The 26,614-nt window shown below is 37.6% G+C and overlaps 1 protein-coding gene across 27 annotated transcripts in view; it reads left to right on the top strand.

The window, feature by feature from the left end:
- LOC131434615 (protein muscleblind) overlaps nt 1-26,614 on the top strand; it is a 961,748-nt gene that overhangs the window by 344,214 nt on the left and 590,920 nt on the right. For all 27 annotated transcript variants that reach the window (XR_009230364.1, XR_009230367.1, XR_009230365.1 and 24 more), the window contains one exon: nt 10,862-12,445. Coding sequence is in view for 21 of the 27 variants with exons in the window: in XM_058601504.1 (XP_058457487.1) it covers nt 12,257-12,445 (189 nt within the window). In the remaining 6 variants the exon portion in view is untranslated. The remainder of the gene's footprint in view (nt 1-10,861; nt 12,446-26,614) is intronic.

Genomic DNA, 26,614 nt, shown 5'->3' with positions numbered 1-26,614 from the left:
GCCGAAAGAGTAATTTCGCCGTAAGGGTCATATCTCCTGCATGTTATGTCTCCTGTATAACTGATGTGGCGCAGTCACATAACCGAAGCCAAGATGGCTCGGCGGCACAAAGCCGCCGGGCCGACGCCAACTGAGTCGGCCGCCGACCCGCCGTCGGAAGCGGCGGCCTCTTGCATACAAACCTGTAACCGCCTCGTTTGCCCGGTCTACTCAAAGCTAGGTTTCTTTGCTTTAGTTAGGTCCGAACGAGCGGTAGCGAGGTCGGACAGCACATGAAACAAAACGATGTGGCGTAGCCGCATTAGATATTTTTTCATTTTCACTTAATAAACGGGAAATACCACCTTCATTTACCTGGTAGATACACCTATGCAATTGCTTTGATGCTTACTAGCTAATAGCCAATAAGTTTTCTTGGGAACTACTTTCTGAGGTTCATGAATCAATCTTTGTTCAAGAGTACAACAATCAATCATTATTCAAGAAGTACAATGGTAGGTCAACAAAACGGGCGTTAACGCTATCATCTTTCGTTTGTCTTTAATTTATATTAATTCTAATTACGATTTCAAGACGATTTCAGGATTCGGCGAAATGACCCTTTCGGCGAAATGGCTTTCGGCGAAATGGCATTCGGCGAAATGGCATTCGGCGAAGTGACCCTGATCCCTTTTTACGAACCCCCGTTTAGTTCGTAAATGGAGGTTTCGGTGTACCTTAGTCAATTCAATGTATTCAATCTTTTCAACGGTCTTCAAGTTCTTCGTTTCTCACATAAAAATAATCACTTTTGAAGCGATGAAACCATCTCCAGCGTATTGCTAGAATTGTTTGATAAGGCATAGGGCCCGAAAGCATCATCAAGCTTTCAATGAAATTCTTGATTTCTTCAAATGCATAAACACAAAATTAACATTGTCCGCGATTACTTGCTAGTTGGTGCTTCATTCTTTGTAATCAAACTAAAAAAATAGAACACGATGTGTTATAAAATCAATGTGATATAAACAGGTGGGCTGACCACATGGCTTGCTTGCGTTGGTAACCAAAAATTTGTAAATAGTTCGGTATGACGACGTACATGAAAAATAGACATGCTTTGATTCAATTCCAACTAGTCCGTACGGTGTGACGAAAGCAAGCACGTGGTTTTTAGTATTACTTGACTTGCTGAAGCCAAGTTAATTTCACTAACACAAAAGAGTTGTGTTTGCCCCGATCTGTTTCTACCACATTGGTATAAAGTGTGGTCTGCTCCTGAATATTGTGGACAGATGTCAAAACAACAACAAAACTGTACGCGACAGTTCTGAGAAGGCACTACTTTAACTGTTTAGCGCCATCGAATGACACTGTTTTGATGCCTATATAATTGGTAGATTTATTCAAAGCACCACAATTTCAAACCTCCGGTTGTAGCCTTCATATTTCAGATTCGCGTTGATGTCAAACAGGCGACGGACCATTTAACCATGCCAAACAATGTCAAACAGAGTATGCTCCCAGGTTTACCCCGTTTCAGCCCTCTAGCTATTGAAGATGGCTAACCCAGCGCAACGGTTTCGACTTTGTTTACAAAGCCATTAGCCTTTCAAATTGAAATTGATTCCATTTCTCAATTAAAATTAAAATGCCCACCCACAAGTTCACCTTCATAGCGAGCCAGGACTGTTCGGGCGGTGGGGTTCTGTTTATGCTTCGAGTTTTTTTCTGTACGTCTCTATCTCCCTCTCCTTTCGATTTCTCTCCTGCTAACAGTTTTAAACAGCCAAAGCACAAGACTTCAACACCGTCGAAAACCAAACAGGCTCGAAAACTCGCCCTTTTCTCCGGTTTCGGTGTATTTATATTTACATTGATTTTCGGCGGTGCCCCTCCCTATTCGGCAAAACCGACACAACGCAACGAAGGCACGCACATACACCCACGTGCGCGAATATCCGTCCCTAGTTGAGGTGAGTGGAAATTAAACGAACCGCACCACAAGTTGCTGGGAAAGAATCAACAAAGAGCGCACACAGAACGATCATCGGCCCAAGTAATTGGATTACTCGATTTCACGCATTTTCCTTTTGAGGCCACCCGTCAACCGTCAGTCGGCTAGAAGCTTACTTTGCCGAACGTTGTCTGCTACTAAGCGGGGCGTGTGCACATACACATACCGACGAGGTTGATCCTTGGAATGCAGCAAAAAAAAAGAGAAGAGTCGTTTACTGAAACACGGGTTCCGGGAAATGGCCGGAACAAGATTAGTGAATGCGGTTCCGTTTGTGTGGGTTGCTTTTAGGCTGTCGGTGCAGGTTTTCTGAAAGTTTTGAACTTCCATGAAAATAGTGTAAAAACCCAAGAATTCATGGAGGTCTATAGAAGTAAAAATACGATTAACGGTTATTTAAAAGGAAACGCATGGTGATTTGTTCACGGCCTTGGCACACGCAATTCACAATTCACCCACTTGGCACACGAATGCGTGGACAGTACCTGCTACAATGTACTACATAATTTACCACTCAACAAACGCCGACAAATTTAATCCGATTTACGCATGATAGAAGCCTTCACCCATACGAGTGTGAATATGATTTATCGTGATAGCAACAGTGACAGTCAAGCGTAGCATCGGCAGCTTTAAATTACCTGAACGGATCTTCGGTACCCGGAATGATCTCATCTCGAACACCGTAGAACCGTATGGAAATGTCAAACGCGCCATACTAGGCGTTTGCAACGCGCAATGTTTCCATCCTACGCGTGTTAAAATTTAATAAACTTCTCACTTTTCAGAATCGTCCGCCGTGCTTGGTTGTTGTGAAGCTCACGGCCGGACAAGAGAGATGGGACCCGACAGAACGCGTCACTCCATTCGACGGCGTGTTCCGCAAAAGCTAATAAAACGCATTTGTTTAGATTTTGTCCCAAGATCAACCACTTCATCTGGGCGGGATGGAGCACTAGGAGGAAGGGTGGTGATATGCAGACTATCATCGGCAACAGCGACAGTCGTCTTAGCCTGGGCACAGACCGGGACCATCAACTCTATAAATGACTGCGTTTGTTTGGCTGAGCTTATGGGTGAAATAATATTTGCATTTTATTACAAACGCGTGGTTTGCTAGAGCTGCTGTAGATTTCGACTACGGGCTTTGTGGGGATCGTTTCGCAGCCAACTGAACATCTTTGCGTGTTTATGTAGTTCGTGTTCTGCTTGCTTGGAGAGCACAACATATTTGCTCCTTCGCTATTACATGTTCCAACTCATGTTTGGCTGGCTGTTTGCTGACAACCAATTCGGCTCAGTTTTGTCAAGTGGAATCGGGAACTGTGTTGAGTAAATGAAAATAATAGTTCCTAATATTGAATCCATGTGTGTAACTATTATTTTATTTCTCCATTAAACCAATCTGCCATTGGTTGGAATCCCGAACAACTGTTATATGATGGAAGAATTATCGCACCGGCTATATCCAAAGATCGATTCAAAGCCATTTAATCTTTTTTTTTTAATTTTTGCATGCACTGGCAACGCTCAATATTGATACAGTGACCAGTAACAAACTAATGTGAACTGTACATTTTTGAGTTATTAAAACGTGATTTTTAATACGTGGGACAGATATGCGAGTTCTTTCCATATGGGACAGACACGACTTGATTTTTTTTCTTCAAATTTTACCAAACTAACCCCAAATTATTATTACAATTTCTGAAAGTAATGTCAAAATAGACGTTATCCGTCCGGCTAACTCAAAAGTGACCAGAACCCATGTGGGACTGAACTGATATGCGATTATGGGCAGCAAGACACTAAAAATTAATTTAAATTTTTTTAAATAATTGGAAAAACTTATTTTTATTTTCTTAGCATGTTACTGTAACCTCCCACTGACGTTAGTGTGTTTAGTGATTTTATAAAAACGAAGACGAACTACTACTAAAACAAATGAATTTAATTGATTTTTTTTTTAAAACTTTAAGTTTTGTAGATGTCATTACCTAGTTTTAGCTGAAACTTTTTATTTTTTTAGAAACACTAGTCAAATTTACGTCGAATGTAAAATTTTTGCATAAATTCTATTAAAATTTTTTAAAAATCACCTATTTTTAATGACATTTTTTCCATCTTAGCCTACGAAGAAAGTAGCAATGAAAAAGAACAATGAAAAATGCATCAGTTTAATCGAAAACTTGATTGAAAGCCCTTGTCGATCTAAAACAAAATTGGATTACATTTATTTTTCAATGGATAATACATGCATTTTAGAATTAACATTTAATTTTGTTTCATAACTATGTTGGAAAGTAAAAAAACTGTGACGGAATTTTATATTAAATTTTCTACTCTTTTCAATTTTTCAAATATGTGTATGAAAAAAATTGTAAACGGTATAGCCGGGTTTTCATACAAAAACTGCCCCCAAACAGAACAAAAATTGATATACGCTGTTTGAAAGGGTTTATATTGAAGATAATTCTTCCCAAAATTTAACCCTTTTACTGCCATATTGGTGAAGTTAGGGTGGTTCTTCTGATTATAATTTTATTTAATTTTTTCAAAAACCTCTTTAGCAAAAAAATCGAAAGAAATCAGGAATATTTTAGGAATTATGGGAAACCTCTCTGATTTTTTTCAGAATTTTTCAAAATGTATTTTATGTGAAAAAAAAAGTTCAAAATATTCGCACTTACAATTTTGGTACCACTCTAGATTTTACATCAAAAATAAATCATTTATGAGTACATTACGCAGTATTTTTTTCAAAATTTTCAGAAATGTGAACGGGTATAATATCATACTTTAAAAAAATAATTCATTCGGAAAAGCATGCGTCTCCATCAAATTGTCATCAACCGATGGAGACGCATGGTATTTAGTTCAAAAATCATATATCACATGCCCTTAGAACTAAATACCATGCGTTTCCATCTACAACTTGAGCTCAGGGTTTGAGTATTGACGTAATCCACGACTGAGTCGATATACCAAGCAATGATGTAGGGAATGCATTAGTGAACATGTGTGCCAGCGGACGCAGTCTTTTTCTGGTGTTTCATGGAGTACTTTTCTCACGTATCAGTTCAAGCCCTATTATTATGTATCTAGAAGTCGTCTCCATACAGCTCAGACTATAACCACTCTTTGCCTCCATTTGATCGATCTACCTTGCTCGCTATGCTTCTCTTTTTCTTGAGCCTTCCGAATCACATTTTTAAATGTTTGCTGTCTGTTATTCTTCTGTTATTTGGATATCCAAGCAGCTCTTGGAAACCTTGATTTATACACCGTTGATTAATATCTTATTGTGACGTATTACTTTTCTTATATCCTTATCCGCGGTCATAAATGAATGAATAGACGAATTCATGAGCCTCCACGATATCGTCGCCAAGTACCATTATTCGAGTGGGAAGATGTTATATTTTAAAGCCTTTCCCTCTCATACATTTTGTTTCGACGGATTTACTGTCAGTCCTATCTCAGTTTGATTAATTCGTCTTTATGAGCTTAAGCCGTTTGACTTTAGCTGTCTTGTTGAGCAGTTTCAGGCAACTTGGCGTATGAATAGTCAAGTGATACAGAACGTCGACGAACATTTTACCTTAAAACTGATAGTTTTTTAGATTTCGCTTGGTTTCGAATTTTCCTTGATTTTGCGCTTGGTATCTAGGAATACTGTTTTCTGCAAAAGAACTATAATTTAATTGTCCTTTAGTATTTTTACTAAATATAATTATTATTTGATTTGAATACAATAAATGTAAAATAAATGTAAGATGACTTATCAGTTCATGAATAAAAACTTTAAACCGTATATTAAAACATAAATATTTGTCAATTCATTAGTTCTGATTTATGTTTCTCTCACCGATCCTTCCTTATGAAAATTCTTTCTTAAGCCCTGAACTCAAGTTGTTGATGGAAACGCATGGTATTTAGTTCTGAGGGCATGTGATATATGATTTTAGAACTAAATACCATGCGTCTCCAGCGGATGTTTACAATTTGATGGAGACGCATGCTTTTCCGAATGAATTATTTTTTAAAGTCTGATATTATACCCGTTCACATTTTTTAAAAATCTGAAAAAATACAGCGTAATGTACTCATAAATGATTAATTTTTGATGTAGGTACCTAAATTATAAGTGCGATTTAAAAAAAATCGAAAATTTTGAACATTTTTTTTTCACATGAAATACATTTTGAAAAATTCTGAAAAAAATCAGAGAGGTTTCCCATATTCCAATATTCCTGATTTTTTTCAATTTTTTTCTAAAGAGGTTTTTGAAAAAAATAAATAAATTGAAAATCAGAAGAACCACACTAACTTCACCAATATGGCAGTTAAAGGGTTGAAATTTTGGGAAAATCATCTCCAATATAAACCTTTTCAAACACCATATATCAAATTTTGTTCTGTTTGGGGACAGTTATTGTATGAGAACCCGGCTATACTCTTTGTAAAATATTTTTTATTTTCGTTTTTCTCATATAGAAAGATTATGTAATCACTTTGCAAACCGACCTTGAAACCGAGGCCTGGAGGGTCGAGGTCATATACCATTCGACTCACTTCGTCGAATACGCAAAATGTATGTATGTGTGTGTATGTATGTATGTAACATTTTCTTGGACTCACTTTTCTCGGAGATGGCTAAACCGATTTCTATGAACTTAGATTTAAATGAAAGGTCTTAGAACGTCACACAAAGTTCCTGAATTTTTCTTGAATCCGATTCCCGGTTCCGGAAATACAGGGTGATATGTGTAAAAAAATGAAAATAAGTACACTTACTTTTCTCAGAGACGGCTCAACCGATTCTTACAAACTTAGATTCAAATGAAAGGTACAATTGTCCTATACAAAGTTCCTGATTTTTTTTTTTGATACGCCTTTCGGATATCTTATTTCTTATTTCAAATTACTTTCACACTTTTCTCAGAGATGGCGTGACCGATTTCAACAAACTTTGATTCAAATGAAAGGTCTCATGGTCTCATACAAAACTTTCGAATTTCATCCGGATCCGTCTTCCAGTTTCGGAATTATAGGGTAAAGTGTGTTAAAAACTGAATACCGTTACTTGAAGTGGCAACACGTAACCATTGTCAATAGACAACCAAACAATCCGATTCCGGCTATGCTGGTTCTCGGTATCTGATTCCGGAAGCACCGGAAATAAAAAGTAAAATAATTTCTGAACTTGCCACAAAACTATTCCAATCGGTAGTCAGTGTCAGTAGACGGCCAAACATTAATTTGGCTTTCCTTGTTCTGGGGTTTTTGATGAATGACCGTATATTGTAGCCATAAACTCAAAAATGGATCCCTGATTCCGGTTTTGGAAGTATCTCTTCCCATTTCCTCAGAGATGGTTTAACCGACCTTAGTACTTTTTCACTCTATAGGTTATACTAGTTTATGTACAAACTTTTTTGTTTTTTAAGAATCAAAAAAAAATATTTTTAATATTTCATAAGATATTAACGAAGCAAAGTCTTGGCATTACATTCCTTTTGTGGAATTGGGACTTTTTCTGTTTCAACAGACTTCGCAGCTGATTCTTAGCGTACAGAATCATTGCATGGCTAGTACTACGATCTTACTGACACTATGAATCCTTTCAGGTCGGGGCTCGTACATATGACAACTGGCTTGTAAGACCAGCGCCGTATGCATTGAACCGCCAACCCGGATCAAATTAACGAATCACCCCTCCTAAATAAGCTTGACAGAAAATCGGAACCCAGTAGGTAGATTGTTGCTAATTAGTTGCTTATTAGATACGGTAACTTAAAATTGTTTTTTGAAATTTACGAAGCATTCCTTCCAAATAAGCTTGAAATCAAATCGAAATCCAGTGGATAGTTTTTTTTCTACCAATTAGTTGCTAATTAGTTACGATCGTTTTTTTTTATATTTTTTCAATTAAACAAGTTTTAAACTTAAGGTCATTCACCTCTTCGAACGAGAAAAACTTTCCGACCCTATCTGCGGGGTTGGGAATCGAACCCAGATGGGCTGCATGAAAACCATCGACTTACCTATCACGCTATCACCCGTCCCCGATAGTTTTGAATTTTTTGCTCAATTTTTGAATTTATTTTCTGAGTACTTCGCTCATCCTCAGTGTATCAGACCGGCTTCTAAACTGATACACTGAGGATGAATGCAAATAGCATTCGAAACACTAATATCTGTCTGTCACTATTGCGTTAATATTATAACGAAATAGTTAAACATTTTCATAGTAGAACTTGAGGGAACTTTCTTTGTTTTTCAATAACGGTTTAATTTGACAATTTTTTTATCTGTTACGTTAATTTAGAATTTTTCGCTAAATATTTTCATTTATTTGAGTACTTCGCTATGTTCATATGAAGTTAAGAACTAAGTTCTTATAAAGTTTATGAAATACCTCTTCTAAAAAAACCTGTTTTAATCCACCTAGTGGTGTAATGATGCCTTTCTCATATCAATCATATCATCATTAATAATACTATGGTATTCTTAAAAATAATTTTCTTCGATCCCTAAAAATAATAACCGAAATCGGTTTGTTTGACCAGCTACTGATAAAAACTATTGATTGGAGAAGATTTGAGGTCGATTTAGAAAACTTTTTACGGATTTTCGCCCTTTTCAGTGATAGTATACAATTTTTACCACGCTTTACCTTATATTTCCGGATCCAGAAATCAGATCCAGATGAAATTCAGAAATTACGTACCACAGGGACCACAGGACCTTTCATTTGAACCTAAGTTTGTGAAAATCGGTCGCGCCATCTATGAGAAAAGCTAGAAAACATATTTTCGTTTTTTTTGCACATTTTACCCCATAACTCCGGAACCGGAAGTCGGATCCAAACAATATTCAGGAATTTTATATGGAACTACTAGGCCTTTCATTTGAATCCAAGTATGGGAAAATCGGTTCCGCCATATCTGAGAAAAGTTAGTGCCCTTATTTTCACATTTTTTGCACATTTTACCCCATAATTCCGAAACCGGAAGTCGGATCCAGTCGGATAAGTTCGTGAAAATCGGTTCAGCCATCTCCGAGAAAAGTTAGTGCAAAAATACGTTACATACATACATACGCACACAGACATTTTGCGTACTCGACGAACTGAGTCGAATGGTATATGACACTCGGCCCTCCGAGCCTCGGTTCAAAAGTCGGTTTTCACAGTGATTGCATAAGCTTTCTATATGAGAAAGGCAAAACTTGAAAACAAATCGAAAACCAGTGGATAGTGTTGCTAATTAGTTGAGACAGTTTTGATTTTGATGCTGATTTTCGATTTCGAACCTTTTGCTAAGTTTATATCAAGTTAACTAAGCATCCCTCCTCAATAAGCTGGAAAAAGTTGTTGCTAATTAGTTACGGGAAGTTTTTAATTTGTTTCTATTGTTTTTAATTTTTCCAGTATTTCGATAAGTCCATATGAAGCTAACGAAGCATCCCTCCTAAAAAGTTTGAAAGCAAATCGAAACCCAGTGGATAATTTGTTGCTAATGAATTATGGTGGTTTGAATTTTGCAGCTAATTTTTTTTTAACTTTTCGAGTTGTTTATATGGAGCTAACGAAACACTCCAAATAAATTTGACAACTAATTGATATTCAGTGGTTAATTTGTTACTTATTAGTTGCTAATTAGTTATGGTGGCTTTGAATTTGTTGCTCAATTTTTCTTTCGAGTACTTCGTTAATTTCATGTAAAGACGAAGTATTCAAAGAAAATTTTAAAATATTGAGCAGTAAATTCAAAATTACCGCAACCAATTAGCAACAAACTATCCATTGGGTTTCGATTTGTTCTTTAGTTTATTTAGAATAGGTGCCTCGTAAATTTCATAAGAACTTAGCGAAGTACTCAAAAAAATTTAAAAAAAAATTGAGCAACAAATTCAAAATTACCGTTACTAATTAGTAACTTATTAACAACAGACTATCCACTGGGTTTCGATTTATTTTCAAGCTTCTTTAGCTTCATATGAACTTAGCAAAGCACCAAAACAAAATGAGCAGCAAATTCAAAATTATCGTTTCGATTTGTTTTCAAGCTTAGGGTAGGATCATGAAATTTTCATTAAATCGAAATTTTTTTTTGATGCCAAAAGTTTTAAAGTTACATAAAACATCGAGACTTATGCCGTTTTTCATTGAAAAACACTGGAGCAGAAATGCAACATTCTGACGGTGTTTCATTGCGATTTCTGCTCGAAAGTGCAAAACCAGAGCAATCCACGCCACCAGTGTTTTTCAATGAAAAACGCCATTAGTGTCGTCTCGAAAAAAAGATTTGTTTGGATGAATCGACTCTCTGGAACTTATTTTAAATCGCAGAGTAGATATTTTTTTTTTATTTTTCCCCCCTATGGTGATTTCTCAACATCGAAAATTTTCAAACATTGTCGAGAGCACCAAACCAATCTATCCAACGGTTTTTGAGATTGAAAGTTATTTTTCGATATTTTTTTTAAGTCAGATATCTTGGAAACGCAAAAAAGATTTTCAAAAAAAAACGACTAAGGGGTTTTGAAAATATTTGAGTCTCAGTTTCAGAATTCCCGAGCCAGTTTTTCTTTTAAGATATTCTAAACAATTTCACTTGGATATAAAAGTATAATTGATATGAGAAACGCATCATTACACCATTAGGGGAATTAAAGCAGTTTATTCATTTTTATGGCTCATTTGAAGCTTTTATACCTAATAAATTTGTTACTTAGAAAGTACACTAGCAGCATTTATCATCTAGCAATTATATTCTTCCTTTTTTTCTATCCAATTTCATTGACTTTACCACCGATTAACATTCTTAATGATCGTCTTTTCTTTTCTCTTCTTTTCAGACAGCGTCCTCCCCCCATCCAAGTAACGTCCAAACCGGCTTTACGCGTGGTGTAGCTGCTTTTTATCGGTTCACAATCCTGGAACTCAACGAGCGCCAGCATCGCCGCCCCCGCCGCTAGTCGCCTGCTCTTGCACACCGCCCGCTGTCCCTCTTTGCTTCGCTATTATCCCTCCCCAGCCCTCGAGGAGCTAAGCTTGTGCTCGTGCTTGTGCTTTTTGCATCTTCTACCGCAGCATCCAACAGAAAAGGCGAAGCTCATTACATCCTAGAAACAGCCAACTGCACTATCACACCAATTATACCACAGAAAGTAACAGGACCGAAACCGCGCGAAAAAGAACTTGATAGAAAGCGCGGCCAGAAAGAAGGAGCAAAGCAAAAAAAAAGGAACGCCACACTGACAGAGTTTCTGATTTCCGTCGCCTGTGAAAGCTGATAGAAGTCTGCCGCCTCATTGCCGCTCAGCCGCAGGATATCCACGGACGGAGAGCAGAAGTAATTAGAAGTTACCGAACGGCGAAAGCTGGACAGAAAAAAAAACCGGTTACGGTTCGTAAGGCGAAACCAGGAAACGGCATAACTCTTCCCAAGGACAATCAAAACTAGCGTCCGTCGAGTGAACGTAGTGAGAAAGAAGGGCATCCTGAAACGGGAAGCATATTATTCACTTCTTCATCAAAGCAGTAGCAGTTGAAAGCTGAGACAGTCGGTCAGTCAGCCAACATTTGAAAAAAAAAACTCGGACTGATAGACACAGAGAAAACCAAAAACGTCCGTTCCTGAGTAACTACGAAGGAATTAATTTTTTTAATCTTAGCACCAGAGAAGCAAAGATCGAGAAGCGGAAGTACCTCTAGTCTTCGGTTTTAATTGCCATAGGAATTAGTTAGCGAAAGCAAACAACACAGACGGAAAGACACTCCGCCGGAGAAAGCTAAAATCATCTACATCGACTTATCTTGTGATACAAAACGGAGGCAAAGCTCTGCTGAACGGTGGTTTTGAAACGAATCACACACTTTAGTAGAAAGGATTCTTAGTGCAGTCTTAGAATAACGTTGTCTCCACTCGCAGCGTCAAACGCCGGTAGTCAATGTTCGTGTAGATTGTTTCCCAATTTTATGCACTTACACATCTCTCGTTGTTTAGTTTTGTGTAGTTTTACTAGTGAACACAAGTTAAATTATCACATCATAAAAGTGTTGTGATTTTCGCGAGTGAGAGAGAGAGAAAGAAAGAAAGAAAGAGAGAGTGTGTGCGAAGTTCCTACAGCTGAGAACTAGCAAACCGTGAAGGCCTAAACGCATAAACGAAAAGCACACACACACACACATATACGCGCGCGCATACAAAGAAAAAAATATATACACACACATAGGAAGAGCCCCAGCGAATGGCTGCTATGATGAACATGACAAATCTACTGAACGGCAAGGACTCCCGCTGGCTGCAGTTGGAAGTTTGCCGCGAATTTCAGCGCAACAAATGTTCCCGCCCGGACACAGAGTGCAAGTTTGCCCATCCGCCGGCCAACGTCGAAGTACAAAACGGACGCGTCACCGCGTGTTACGACAGTATTAAGGTAGGTGCTTTGTGTTCCTCTTCAAGGACACACACACACATACAAACACATCCATCTTTCCCAAAGTAGAAGGTCAATCTCTGTCCAATCAGAGAAAAGCTGAGTAATTCAATCTGACAGCATCATTTTACTTTCTGGTTTTGTTTCGCATGTTCATGTCACTTTGCATTACGGGGACATCCTAGAAGGATGGAAATTAGACTGTCTCAAAATATTAACCAAGTAGATAATAATTTCGGGAGTCGTTTTCGCAGTCCGGAAGCTAATTATTCATGGCGGTTTGTTCAGATTAAAAAATTGAATTTGTTATACGCGAAAAGCGATGCTCACTACTTTGTTGTTGTTTGTATAGTAGGATTTCCGTTGAACACTATAAAAAGATTATCTACTGAAAAAGAAACAGAATATTTATTCTAGAATTGGAAAACTAACCTAAACAATAAGAGTTTGTCTTTGACACGTCGAAGGGTAACATTTAACATTAATAGTTGGATCCATGTATGTCCGTGAATTTAGCTCACGCATCCGTAGTATACGTTGATCCTTGCAAACCACTCTTACAATTGGTATTTGGAACAGCGGCGACCGTTTTTTCCACCAACCGCTTCTTAGAATGCATCGAATCAGTCTCATCTCAATCCAAAATATTTGAATAATGGCATGAAGTTAAATCCAGCCGAAAATAGGGAGTTTTCATTGCGCAAGATAAAAAATGAGTTAAAAAAACGTTTTTGGAAGAGTTTGTTATGACGAAACATGTCAGCCTGCTAAATCAGGTAGTTTAATAAGAATTTCGAGATTTTTTCCTATTTTTTGAAACGATCTTCCACTTCAAATACATTATTCCAGCTGTTCCCTTGATTGTCTGGATGTAACTTTGCCAAATCCCAACCTTTTCGGCTAGATTACATGTTGATATGTTTGTTAGGATTTCGAGTGTTGATTGCCATTAACCATTTCGCTTCGTTTTTCTACAAGCTGCGCCCGGCTTCCTTCTTGTTTGGCGTCGTCACTAGTGTAAACGTTGTGGCTGTTAATTGCTAAGTGGCAGTGGTAGTTCCATGTTAACTGGTAAAACACTGATAAGTCGCAGGTGAAACATGAAAAAAGCACTGTTGCACTATTCTAATATTTCCTATTAAATTATGATTGTTCAATCAAACAGAGATTTCGTCGAATCTTTTTTTCTCAATTTTGTATCAAATAATTTGCTGGAACTCTTATCGATTATAGGTTTTAACCATAATTTTATTCGCCACTCGAGTCAGAATACACTTCCCGACCCTATGTGCGGAGTTTGGGAATCGAAGCCAGGTGGACTGCGTGAAAGGCACCGACTTACCCACCACGCTATCCCCGTCCACTTTGGTACTCTTCTACACACTGGGCAGAGGCTGTCTCTTTACCATCTTGTGAGGGTTGGAGCACTATTGGTTCATCTATCGCGCTATCTTTACAAAACGAGCACAGAACAATGGCGCAGTCTTCCACATACATGAGTATTTTTAACTTAACATTGTTATGCTCTACGTAGTAGTATATTTTATATTCTACAGCGAGTTCGGAAAATTTGGCTACATATTTGGGAAAGAACATTATGTGTACGGCGTTATAAGACTAGTTAAACTGTAATTCCATAAGCTTTTTAATGTCGAGGGGCATTTTCTCCTTTAGCAATGTTTCAATTTCGATCACTGAAGGTCGAATATTATTCTTTCTGAAGGCAAACACAATTGGCCTTGATTGTGCAACCACCGGCGCTTATTGTTCTTTTGTTCTTCAACTTTGCTCATCTCACAATGGCTCTATTGTTCACTACAATGTATTATACGTTATATGTATCAAATATTCATCAAGCAGATATTGACTACTGTGGCTTAGTCGATTAACTGACGTGCTTTGTAATTTAATATTTCTTGGTTCAAGTCCCGCTGTTGCTGTTGATTTTTTGTTTTTTTTTTGTTTCATTCATTTTCAAACCACACAATTTTACATGTTCTTGAAAATAAATGTGTGTGTGTGTTTGTGTGTGTGTGTGTGTTTGTGTGTGTGTCAGTGTGGCAAGTGAATTACCGATTTCAATTTCCCGGTTTTTTCCTGGTTTTCCCGGTTTTTTAAGATAAAAATTCCCGGTTTTTGGAAAAGACCCAAATCACCTCTGTTTAGTAGTTTTTATATTCTTTGAATAAAACTACAGATATACCGTGTTTTTCTAGCCTTGAAGGGGTTTTGGTTACACGGACCCGATTTTTTTCCGAGTGCACTTGACTGTTTTTATTTCTTTTTTTTTTTTGTATACATATGATTGAAAATAAATCAATAAGGAACAATAATCACAAAAACGGACAAGAAATTGTCATACGGACATACGATGTTCAAATTGTGGTGATTCGCTTACAAGCACATCTGTTCAATGAACGATACACTCAGATGAATTGTCATGCTACGATTGAGATGGAAACCATAAAACCAATTATTAACAATGTCCTACCAGACCAAAAATTTTAAATTTTCATGTAATAAAATTCAATTTAAAATCATTAGATGTACATATACCTAAGGTACATCAGTCATGTCATCCCATTTTTGGAATGCAGCATGTTTACGATTTCAATGCGTTGATGAGCAAATAAATCAAATGATAGCTGTAAAAACGCACAAGATATCGATCTATTTTTTCCTAACAGAATGCTCGTGGAGTAATCAAAAAGTTCGAGTTCTTCATGATGAACTCTCCACTGGTTTTAAGCCTGTTTTATTTCCAATAGCTCAATTAATTCATCTTCTACGAGAAATCTTTCTACAATTGATCTGATTCTAGCAGATCAATGTAACACATGAAGTTGTTCGCACTTTCGGACAAATAATCCTTATAGCAGCCCTTTTTTACATCAGGGACAGCTTAAAGCTGTAATATCGAACAGAAATTTAGTGTAATATCGGTTTATTTGAAATATAGTCTTCATTTTATGCCAATATGCTGACATATTTTGTTTCTCCTGTCCTCTCACGTGTTTCCTGAGGAAAGCAGCGAGTCTTTGTCACCGGAATCCGTGACGAGGTACTATTCTAACTAAGGTTTTATATGTGCTCCGAAAACTCTCCTGTATCCAAAAATTATTTGCGAATATATAAATTGGAATAAATCTACCTGATTCACTGGTGACCCCGACGTGATGGTGACTTTGATTCAGATCATCTACCAACAACAATCAAAGTTTCAAATTAAGAAATGATTAGTTCATATTCTACCACCTCAGAACTAATCAGCTAGAATACAGATCTCATATCGAAAGCAATGTAAACCCTGAAATTGTTTTGAGAAATATCGATACAGCCACAAATAATTTAAATTACTAATAATTATTTACATAATTATTATTATTATGTAATAATTTTTTAAGGTTCAAGGTGAAGTTTCAAAAGCTAAATTCCATTCATTTTCGTCTACATCAATATCATCGTTCTTGTAATCCTACTATGGAACAGTTGAGGACCTTTAAAAGGAAATTAAACATAGATTCACTGAACAAATCAATCCCTATTCTAAATCTTTCTAAGCTTCTATACTGTTCCTCAGAAACCATTTTCAGCTCTCAAAGAAGAAACCCAAATACTCCCTGCAAACGGTGGATAAGATCAAAGCCGACAAAACTCTTCCAACTTTGTGAGTCTTATTGACATCTCACAGAAATATGAGCATAAGACAAGTATTATCGCAAGATGACACTACTGAGACAAATTGTGTTGAAACAAGGGCAATCATTAGCAAACTTCAAATCATAAAGATTCATAAGAAAGTTTAATAATTTTAGCAAAAATTTTTCCTATGTTACCTTGAGGCTTAGACAAAACATTTCCAAGTGTGTTGAATTCTTATTCCAAAACTAAATAAAAATCCAACAGAAGCATCCAAATTATCCTTATTTTTCAAAATGCGCATTCATTGGGTTGTTATCGATAACAACTATAAAACTCTGATGTTTTCTGATTGATTTAAAACTGCTGTTAAACACTTAAAAATCGTTGGACGAGACATTGGGTGTTGGTCCAATTTGGAATGGAATGTTCAAAATAGAACATGTATGAGACAATAAGCTGTTTAAACACTTTTACTGAACATCTCGCTCAAACGTAAAATTGGGTATTGTCTCCTACATTTCACTTATTGAAAAAAAAAAAAATCATTATGCTAACAGCTGTTACTCATATGTGAGCTAGTAATATTTTTCCCGGTTTTTCTCTAAAATTCCTGACTTTTTCCCGGTTTTTCCCGATGAAACAAAATTCCCGACTTTTTTCCAGTTTTCCCGATTTTCCCGGGTCAATCCGTATTCTCCACATAATTAGGTAAGAAAACCAAATCACTGATGTACTCTCAAGATTTCGCCAGAGAAGGACAGTACAATACCTTCAGACGGTGAGGATCTTGGAAATCCTTAGCGATTTTGGATATTAAACCCAACTGACGTAAGTAAGCCTTAGTGATTATAATTAGTGATTGATACAAATCGAATTAATTTTTCATCCAGCTGTATTCCTTGGTTGCTCACCTGATTTACTCTAGTCAGCACTGAGCCTGCAATATTGTAGTCGAGTGTTGCCGGACTCAAGATTCGATGAACTTGATTAATGAGTAGTTTATTTTTGCAACACCAATCAACGAAAAACTGAAGTTGCTGTCGTAGTCGTCGACAATCCTCCAAAGTTCCACAGCTCGGATTAATTGAAATATCGTTGAAAAAAGTGGGTGGGTAGTGTCAGAGACATAACTGAATGACGTGAATACGAATCGAACTAACACGTTTCTTTCACATCTGAATATCCAAAATCGTTCTGATAAGTTGTTAAATTGTGTGAATTGTGCATGGTTTCGTTTTGTTATTTTCAGCATTGTAATGGTGCATACTTAAGTCGGACAAGTTTACTACACTATTCTAACTCACAAATTAATGAGACAAAGCAGAAGAGAATGAAACGAAATTACAATAATTTCATTGGAAGTTCATGATTATTCAATTTACTGTCGTTCGCTGCATCGAAACCGATGTCTGAGAGCGAGAAAGACAAAAAAGCATCATGAGTTTTTCTATATTGACTATTGATTCCAAACATTTAAGAAAACTGTGACTTTGAGTTATTTGTAAATATTGCATGCAACTGAAAATTTTATCATAAATTGCTGATCATATTTTCGATAGCATGTAGCAAAAATTATGTTGTTGGGTTAAGAACATCAAGAAGCAATCACGATTAAGTTCTAACCATTTTTGTGTAGGGAAAAAGCGCCCCAGAACTTCCTGGATCTCTTGTTCTCTTACGTTCAGTCAGCAACAAATTTGGTCTCTGTATAGGGTAACAGAGGTATTTTGGCCCACTTTAGGATTGATTTTATTTTGGCCCACTTTGTAAAAATATTCACCAAATGTTGTAATATCTTTGGAAAACCCTTCCGCAATAGGTTATTTAATGTGATTAGCTTCAAATGGATGCAACATGGGTTACTTAACATCGATTAAATCCATAAAGTTTGTTAGGTGAGCCAAAATATATGAAGTGGCCAAAATACCTCTGTTACCCTAATTGTTCATCCGCTTGTCGTTGTTTCTTTTCGATTAATTAATCTTTTGAGTTGTCGCAAACTCCCAGGATAGCTTTCGGGTGAGACAGAGGATTGATACAGGTAAAACAAGCTGCCCGATAAACATTCGTTACGGAAAATCAAGACGGCCCAGAAGATGAAATAAGAACTACAAATCACCTGGCTCTTCTGAGTGCGATCGAATGCTGCAACTTCGAGGTCGTAACAGTACAGGAACCTTGTTGTACGAAACAGAAGGTATGTAAACATGAGTACCGAGCAGCTACTTTTTACCAGAGCTATGGTACATCAAGTGCTCTCGGAACGAACTTCTTCATTCTACCGAAAGAACTAGTTCTGTTAAACCGGTTCTTCTGAAACATTGTATGTTTCTTCGAAAATAATATGGGAACCTCAAATTATATTCTGTAATAAACAGGTTCAATAATTGTGAGTACTTTTTGCATGTATTTCTACCAATAATTATTCTCTTTTGTATAGATTTTCGAAGGTCGCGAACTTCGGATATACGCAGTTAATTTGTATACATCCTCAAAGAATTCAATTATTTTCATTTCTACTAAAACGAATAGAGAACTATCATTCTTTAAAAAAGCATTCCAATTCACTCAATATTTTGAAAGAACCAGTTTTTTTGGACCGTTGGTTAACTAAACTAAAGTACAGATTAGTTACATTAAACATTCTGACACACATATATTACGAAATAACCAGTACAGTTCCTTATGATAAAATAATGGTGATTCTGAAAAGAACCTGTTATGAAGGCGTTCGTGATGGAGAGTGACGAGTCGAGTTCAAATTCCGATGGATACCATTGACTTCCGATGGATATTGCTGACTTCCGTCTTAAATTTTCAGAATGACCTGTTGTCCGTAAATGCGAAACTGATGTGTGTTCTGTTGGAGTCTCCTGCTTCTTCCGCTTGCGGTAACAAGCTTTGTATTTCGCTTGGAGATTCTTCGATCGCACCATAATCAACACAATGACAACGACAGCCAAATTCGAAATGAATGGCTTCTGACTCGGTGCTGTGCATTTTATATAGCAAATCTGCAGAAAGTTTACCACAAACTACAACTGGTTGAAAAAATGGGCCGTATACAGTATAGTGAAGTAAAATTTCGCATAATTCTTTGGGTATACAATTATTGTTCTAAATAGAAACATACAGAATTTTGATGTCGATTATTTTATTTCGGATTTCAATATTTTAGTAAAAGATATTATCAAAATGCTGTGCGGGATTAATTTCTGGCAAATTGTATAATTTTCTAAGATATTAAACACTGATTGGATATAAACAATTTTAAACACTGTTGCGAATTTAGTACTGTGAAAATTGCAAAAAACTGATCAAATGATCTTAGATTTGCACTACACTGATGATTTTATTTTCGATTTACAAAGAAACAATCTTTATAGTTTTCTTTTTGTTTCGATTATAGAGATTTTCACCTGAAGGTCATTCGCCTCTTCGGACCAGAAAAACTTTCTGACCGTATGTGCGGGGTTGTGGAATCGAACCCAGGCGGGCTGCGTGAAGGGTATCGACTTACCCATCACGCCATACCCGTCCCCATCTTTATAGTTCTTTAGATAACATTTAGAGCCATTAGAAGGGCTGATTTTGCAGAATGTTCCACATTGTTGTCCATTTTCCATTGTATTTTGCTCCGATGCAAACGACCACCAACAGGATGATGTAATCGATCTTCTTCGAAGGAAAACTGGCTCTGCGACCTGAACGTTTGAGGTTTTGTACAACGCTAAAGGTCTGTTCTTATTACTAGCGACTGATCCACCTGACGACCGAAGTCCAAATCAAAGCAATGCCGACTGCTCCACCTGACGATTGAAGTCCAAATGAAAGCATGACCTAAGCGTTTGAGGCTTTATACCACGCAAAAGGGCTGCTTTCATTGTCAACTGCTCCACCGGACGACTGAAGTCCAAATGAGAGTTGTGACCTGAGCGTTTGAGGTTTTTAACCACGCAGAATGTGAACTCTCCGAAGTTGGTGGTTGATTAAATCATTCCCACGACGTCTGCTTCCATCCAACGCACAAGAAGAAATGCTCGATTTTCCGTTTTTTTCCATAACATTTCTTTTATTCAAGTTTTTGTTTTTTCTTACACAAGTTTAACAACATTTAGGGGTTTTTGGTTTGTACGTAAAGTACATATTCAGTTTCGATTTCTTCGCGTTTCGCCTTCGGCTCATCAGTGCTTAAAGCAGTTCAAATTGAGCCGCCATCTCCGCCTAACAGTTCAACTTGAACCGCTAGGGTCACATAAATAGTGTGGACTTTGCGTCTGCTTAGCGGTTCAAGTTGAACTGTTAGGCGGAGATGGCGGTTCAATTTGAACTGCTAAAAGCACTGATGAGCCGAAGGCGAAACGTGAAGAAATCGAAACTGAATATGTACTTTACGTACAAACTAAAAACCCCTAAATGATCTATATATATCGTATATCGATTTTTCGAAACCCTTGCTAAGTGCAGATAGCAGACTAATTGGACGATAACTCGTGGGACTGGTCCTTACCTGGCTTTAGTATGGGTATCACCTTGGCTACCTTCCAGTGATTCGGGAAATATGCTAGGGTCAAACAACGGTTGAACACACGTGTTATCAAAGAGTACGCTTTGGGTCCCAGTTTTTTGAGAGTCAAATTAAACAATCCATCAAACCCGGGAGCTTTCATATTTATCGAGAATTTAATGTTAGATTTAACTTCATCTATGGAAATATTTTCATTCGGCGGGAAATCATTCGGGGTAGCGGCAAGATTGTTAATGGTATCGTTGACGTTTTCACCCAGCTTGTGAGAAGATTGAAAATGCTCAGAGATAGTATTTGCTTTCTCAGAAGGAGTAATTTTGATATTGTTATTCACTACTAGAGGGGGAATTGGTCTAGGCTTATTTTTCAGAATCATTGTTACCCGCCAGAAGGGTCGGGAGTAATTCGGAAGATTACGCATATCGGAAGCAAACTGGTTATTCCTTACTGTTTCAAGTCTACTCTTAATTATAAAGGTAAGCTGTTTTGTTAGATATTTTTTTTAAATTGGGATTGTTTGTGCGTTGATATTGCCGCCGTGACGCATTACGTTTGGAGATTAAGTTTTTAGTAACAAGATCAATTTCACTGGAAGGTAGCCAAGGTGATACCCATACTAAAGCCAGGTAAGGACCAGTCCCACGAGTTATCGTCCAACTCCTAATTGATACTGACGGGACGAATCTAACCTCCGCTTCTTGAATCGCGTTTACCAAGGATTGCAGTGCTTGGTCGATGTCACTTGTAGTTTCCAGGCTGATGTCTTCGATGAGCTGGTCTTCGACGTAACGCTGGATTTGATTCCAATCAGCGCGGTGGTAGTTGCGTCTCTGATGTCGATCTCGCTGATTAGCACACGAATTCACCACGAATGTCACTGGAAGGTGATCCGACGAATGCTCGATTTTCGACCACGGTTCCCCTTTTATACGCAGTCAGTTGAAGATATGTGCCTGACTACCTCAAAATCGTCGTCCATGCGCGAAAAACCCAAGCGAAAGTAAAGAGTTTTCCGCGTTGTTTTCAATTTTCAGAAAACTTCATTTTTGATTTGTTTGTGGTTATCTCACACTGTTCAAAATATTATCCTAAATTCCTGATCATATTTTTGATGAAATAGTGAAAGAATTATGTTGCTGCCATTAACACAAGTCGAGATATACACGATTAAGTTAACACAAGTCGAGACGATTAAGTTCTGTCATTTTCTATATCGGTTTGAATTTTAAAAATTCATCATCATGTAATTCCAGAATCGGAAGTCATAATTGGATAAAATTAATTAATTTTGTATGGGACTATAAGTTTATTTTAATTTGAATTTTTGTTTCTGAAATTCGATTAGGCTTTTTTTGAGAAAACGATTGAGCTTTGAGAAACGATTTGATACTGGAACCGGAATTCTAAAATCGGTATCGCCGAAGTCAGATAAGTTCACATGAGTAGCTGTATAGTTTACATTTGTTTCAAAATGTTTGAAAATCAGTGTAGACATCTTTGAGAAATCGTAGCACGAATTAAAGTTTTGGGTGCCTTCTGAATCGAAAACTGAATACCACTCAAACTGAAATAAGTTTATTTGGTTATCGACTATCCAAATCTGCTAATCCGATAAACCTGATTAGTTTATGTGGAATAGACATTTTTATACCTACTAATCATCCTGTCCTACTAGAAAAATGAGTTACACAATTTTGATTTCGTTTCACATATCATCCTGTTGTTCCGGAGATCAGAACCAAACATAATTCAGGAACTTTGTTTGGGAGTATACGACTTTTCATATGAATCTGAATTAGTAGAAAAGAAATTTTCCGAAAAAATTGAGTGGAATTATTTGTCACACACGCATTTTCTGATCTCGACGAACTTATTCGAATGGTATATGGATGTTTTGTTCTTCCAGCATTTATTGCTGTAAGAAGTTTAAAACAATATAGTTATGGAATTGCTTTCAACTCGAAAATTATATGGTTTATATATGTCATATTCGAACGATTATGTTGCCAAAAACGGACCGTGCTAAAATCGGTCCGAGGCTAAATGTCATGAAAAAGTATGCTGTACACAGTCTTTTTGGTACTTAGAAACAATTGTATGTCACAATATAAAAAATCGTGTTTCACGTTGCTCCCAAGCAATGCTTTGTCACACAGCGCTCAAAACTTCTACTGCTAGAATAGGGGGAAAAGTCGTTTACACAAAAATTTCGATATCTCCGTTAAAAATGGACGGATTTGAACAATCTATGGCTTGTTGGATAGGTATCACCGTGCCGAATCTAAGTCTGAAAACATATTCTGTTTTCAAGGTCATTTGTGACAGATACTGTCAAAAAACCAAAAGTTTTGACATAAAACTTCGTATAACTCAAAAAGTAAACATTCGATCTCAAAACCATTCAATAGCGTTCTGGGTGACGGGGAGACATTTCATTTGCGACTAGTTTGATCAAAATCGGTGTAGCCATCTCTGAGATCTCGACCTCTTAGTTGACAACACACATACAGACACACACACATACACACACAGACATTTGCTCAGTTCGTCGAGCTGAATCGATTGGTATATGTCATTCGGCCCTCCGGGCCTCGGAAAATTTTTCGAAAGTTTGAGCGAATTCTATACCTATTTTTTATATATATAAAAAAAGGTAAAAAGGTAAAACATGAAACATGATCCTGTAACCGCACTAATAATGTGTGCATTATAGAAACAGACCCCTTGCACGTTGAGTCCGAACAATTAAGTAGTGGAAACCTGCCCACTGAAAGTAAGCGGAAGAAGCAAAACACACACACACTTTCCGATTGTTCCGCCAAACGATCCGTGCTCTTTGCTGTGCCATCGTTTCATTGTCGGATGGTTCACCGTCAAACATTGTTGCTTGCCTGAGGAATTTCCCATCCTCGCCAGAGCGATGAGTGACTTGTGACGTGTGCCAAGTGCGAGAAAAGTGCGGTTCTGTTGTCTGGTCGGAAAACAGCAAGAAGCGACCCGTCGCAGGGACATTCTGAGTGCGAGTCTTGTATGCGATGCGTTGTATTTTTTTTCTCCTTCTCTAGAATTATGACATTTGTAGCTTCTTTTCCTATCTGATCGCTTGTCAGCCTTCGTTAGGTGTCGAGGAGCAACAAAAAAAATATATCCGCCATACAGCAGCGTTCCGTTTCAATCGGAATGGAGAAGGAATGTGACACCGACTGCAGGAAATTGAGGGTATCTTTTTTAAGTGAAAACCCTGTTGATGATGCCACTTAGAGATGCCGGGGAGGTTTCCTTTTTCATCACCTTCGGGAGATTTACTTGGAAATATTACGGTGTTGAAACATGGTGGTTCGGTTGAAAATTTGCGGTATCAGGAGATGGTATTAATCTGGATTTTGCAGCGCGGATTGAAACTGCAGATGATGCACAGTTTTCCCAGTAAATATAAACTTGATAACCACTGATAATACATCCATTATGGGTTCATTATTATCATCTGAAAAGTTTTCCGTTCGTCGCAGAACCTGAGTTATCCTGCCAGTTCCGAAATTGAAGAGACCGTCTAACTTTGACATACGATCCCCGAAAACCGTTTCGGCCGCTCCATTGGGGAAAACTTCTCCGTTTACTCTCGCACTACTGTCAAAATCTGTGTTTCCAAAATTTTGTAACTTCGCCTTGCACCATCCAGTGCACTGAGAAAGCCAGAAAGACTGCCGGAGCGCTCCTTGTAACCTAGAATGGATATATCCTGCTATCGATTTAAACTTTCATCTCGCCACTAATTATGAAATCAGCTCTCCTTCTACAGCCCGGACGGGCTGGCGTAACTGGAAGCCAAGCAAGCATTGAACATATCCAGCCTTCGGATGGCAATCTGCCAACTGCAATCGAACTTGATGTGTTCATTCACACCGGAAGTGTATTCGAGAGTGACTATCAATGGGCCCGTCCTTGACCGATAAAGTAGTTTCAAATTATCAACACAAATTGTGCAATTGGAGCACCATTTGAACGGCTTTCATGTTCGGACCAAATCTCGATTGCTCGATTTTGTTGTGTGGAGTGCTCATAAAGCTGATTGTGGTTTTGTTGAGGGTGTAAAATTTTATTGTTCCTGAGCTAACGGGACAAACAGGCCTAGTTAATCGGGGAAATAAATTATGTTTTAATGCTTCACCGCTTTTTAGGCCCTGGCGATTCCGGTCGTTCAAGATTCTAGAATGTGATCCCATCGTAAACTGACTCACCCACTCTAGGGAGTAAGATGGGTTTCGAGCTTCAGCTTTAATGTTACGATTATGATAGGTCGGTCAGAGTTTCAGCCGTTGCTTCCGAGTGCTTAAAAATGCAATTAGTTTGAAGGATCCCGTATAAGCACAGGACGAACACTGGAGAGGAAGCTTACCAAACTATACAACATTCCAATAAACTTCCGTTGCACAACGAAATCACTCCACTCAAGGAACATACGGAAAATTGAGGAGATAATCCCCTTTTGATACGGAGGAAAAACAGATTGTACCATTTTGTAAGAACCGTATTTACATAATGCCTCCATTCATCCAGAACCGAGCAAACTTCTTGGCTCAGCTGTTCGAGGAAGGAAAAATCCAAACCTCATTCAACAGCCAGGCAGCTTTTTCAATCTATTCCACTTCCGTCACAGCCATGTAACAGGAAAAGCCCTTCACTGCTGCTAGTAGCTGTTACACCGAACGACCAACAGACCGACCGACCGACAGACATAGGACATAATGGTTGTTGAAATTTCATCCAGCGTGGGATCCGTCCATTTATGCCGCTGTGTTGTACAACAGCCAACCGTAGGCATCGTGTATGTAGGCACTTACAAAAATAGTTCCGCTCTTGGTGGGTGCTGACCGAGAGGAAAAAAAAATAAGCTGAATGAAGAAAATATAATCTAGCTTTCCCATATTAAACCAAACAGGAGACGAACGTCGGCCGGACATTTTTCCGATCAAAGCACCACAAAAGAATAGCCACCGAGCGGGGGCTGAGATTTGGTTAGTTCGTTCAACCAGACGTAAGCAGGTTTGTGGCAGCATATAATAGAAAATGTAGTGCTGTTTGGTGGAAAATTTGAAGTCATATTAGTCACCGTTGGTCGGGTCGCAATAGAGGAAACGTGGAACGGGAACTGATGGGACCGAAAGTTGATCAATGACAACGACCGGTGGCCACTGAAAGACTATAATAGCTTTTAGTTTTTTTCTTCCTAAAACATAAAATTGATCTAAAACATCCTAATGATTTGTACTCATTATTGTGTTATGAACTCAACAAAACTGCAAAAGTTTAATTGAATTGCCAAAATTTTCCCATACAAAAACGTATGCACTATATCTGCATTATAGCATAAATCAAATAAACATAGATTTCCCAGTGCAATACTAATGTAGTTGAGCAACCCGTGACAGCAGAAGCACCGTCTGGTGGAGAATGGGTGCGTAAATGCTCCTAAAATGCATGCATAAAGTTGCCTGCGCATTTAACAAAACCACAGTAGCTAATGGAAAAAAGTACACCCGTTTCTCACTAGAGGTGCTGTTAAGGTCACCGTACAGTCGGAAATCTATGTTTATTTGATTTATGATTATAGTGACATTAAAAGGTGTAGCCGGGTTTTCATATAAAAACTGCCCCCATACAGAATAAAAATTGATATAAGCTGTTTGAAAGGGTTTATATTGGAGATGAATTTCCCAAAATTTTAACCCTCTAACTGCCATATTGGTGGGGTTAGGGTGGTTCTTCTGATTTTCTTTTTGTTTAAATTTTTCAAAAACCTCTTTAGCAAAGAAATAGAAAAAATTAGGAATATTTTAGGAATTATGGAAACCTTTCTGATTTTTTTTCAGAATTTTTCAGAATGTATTTCATATGAAAAAAAATGTTCAAAATTTTCGAATTTTTTTAATTGCACTCACAATTTTGGTACCACTCTAGATTTTACATAAAAAATAAATCATTTATGAGTACATTACGCA

This window comes from Malaya genurostris, chromosome 3 (assembly GCF_030247185.1).
Source record: "Malaya genurostris strain Urasoe2022 chromosome 3, Malgen_1.1, whole genome shotgun sequence".
NCBI classification, from domain to species: domain Eukaryota; kingdom Metazoa; phylum Arthropoda; class Insecta; order Diptera; family Culicidae; genus Malaya; species Malaya genurostris.
Note: the sequence above shows the minus strand (reverse complement) of the source record. Positions and strands in the feature narration are given on the sequence as shown.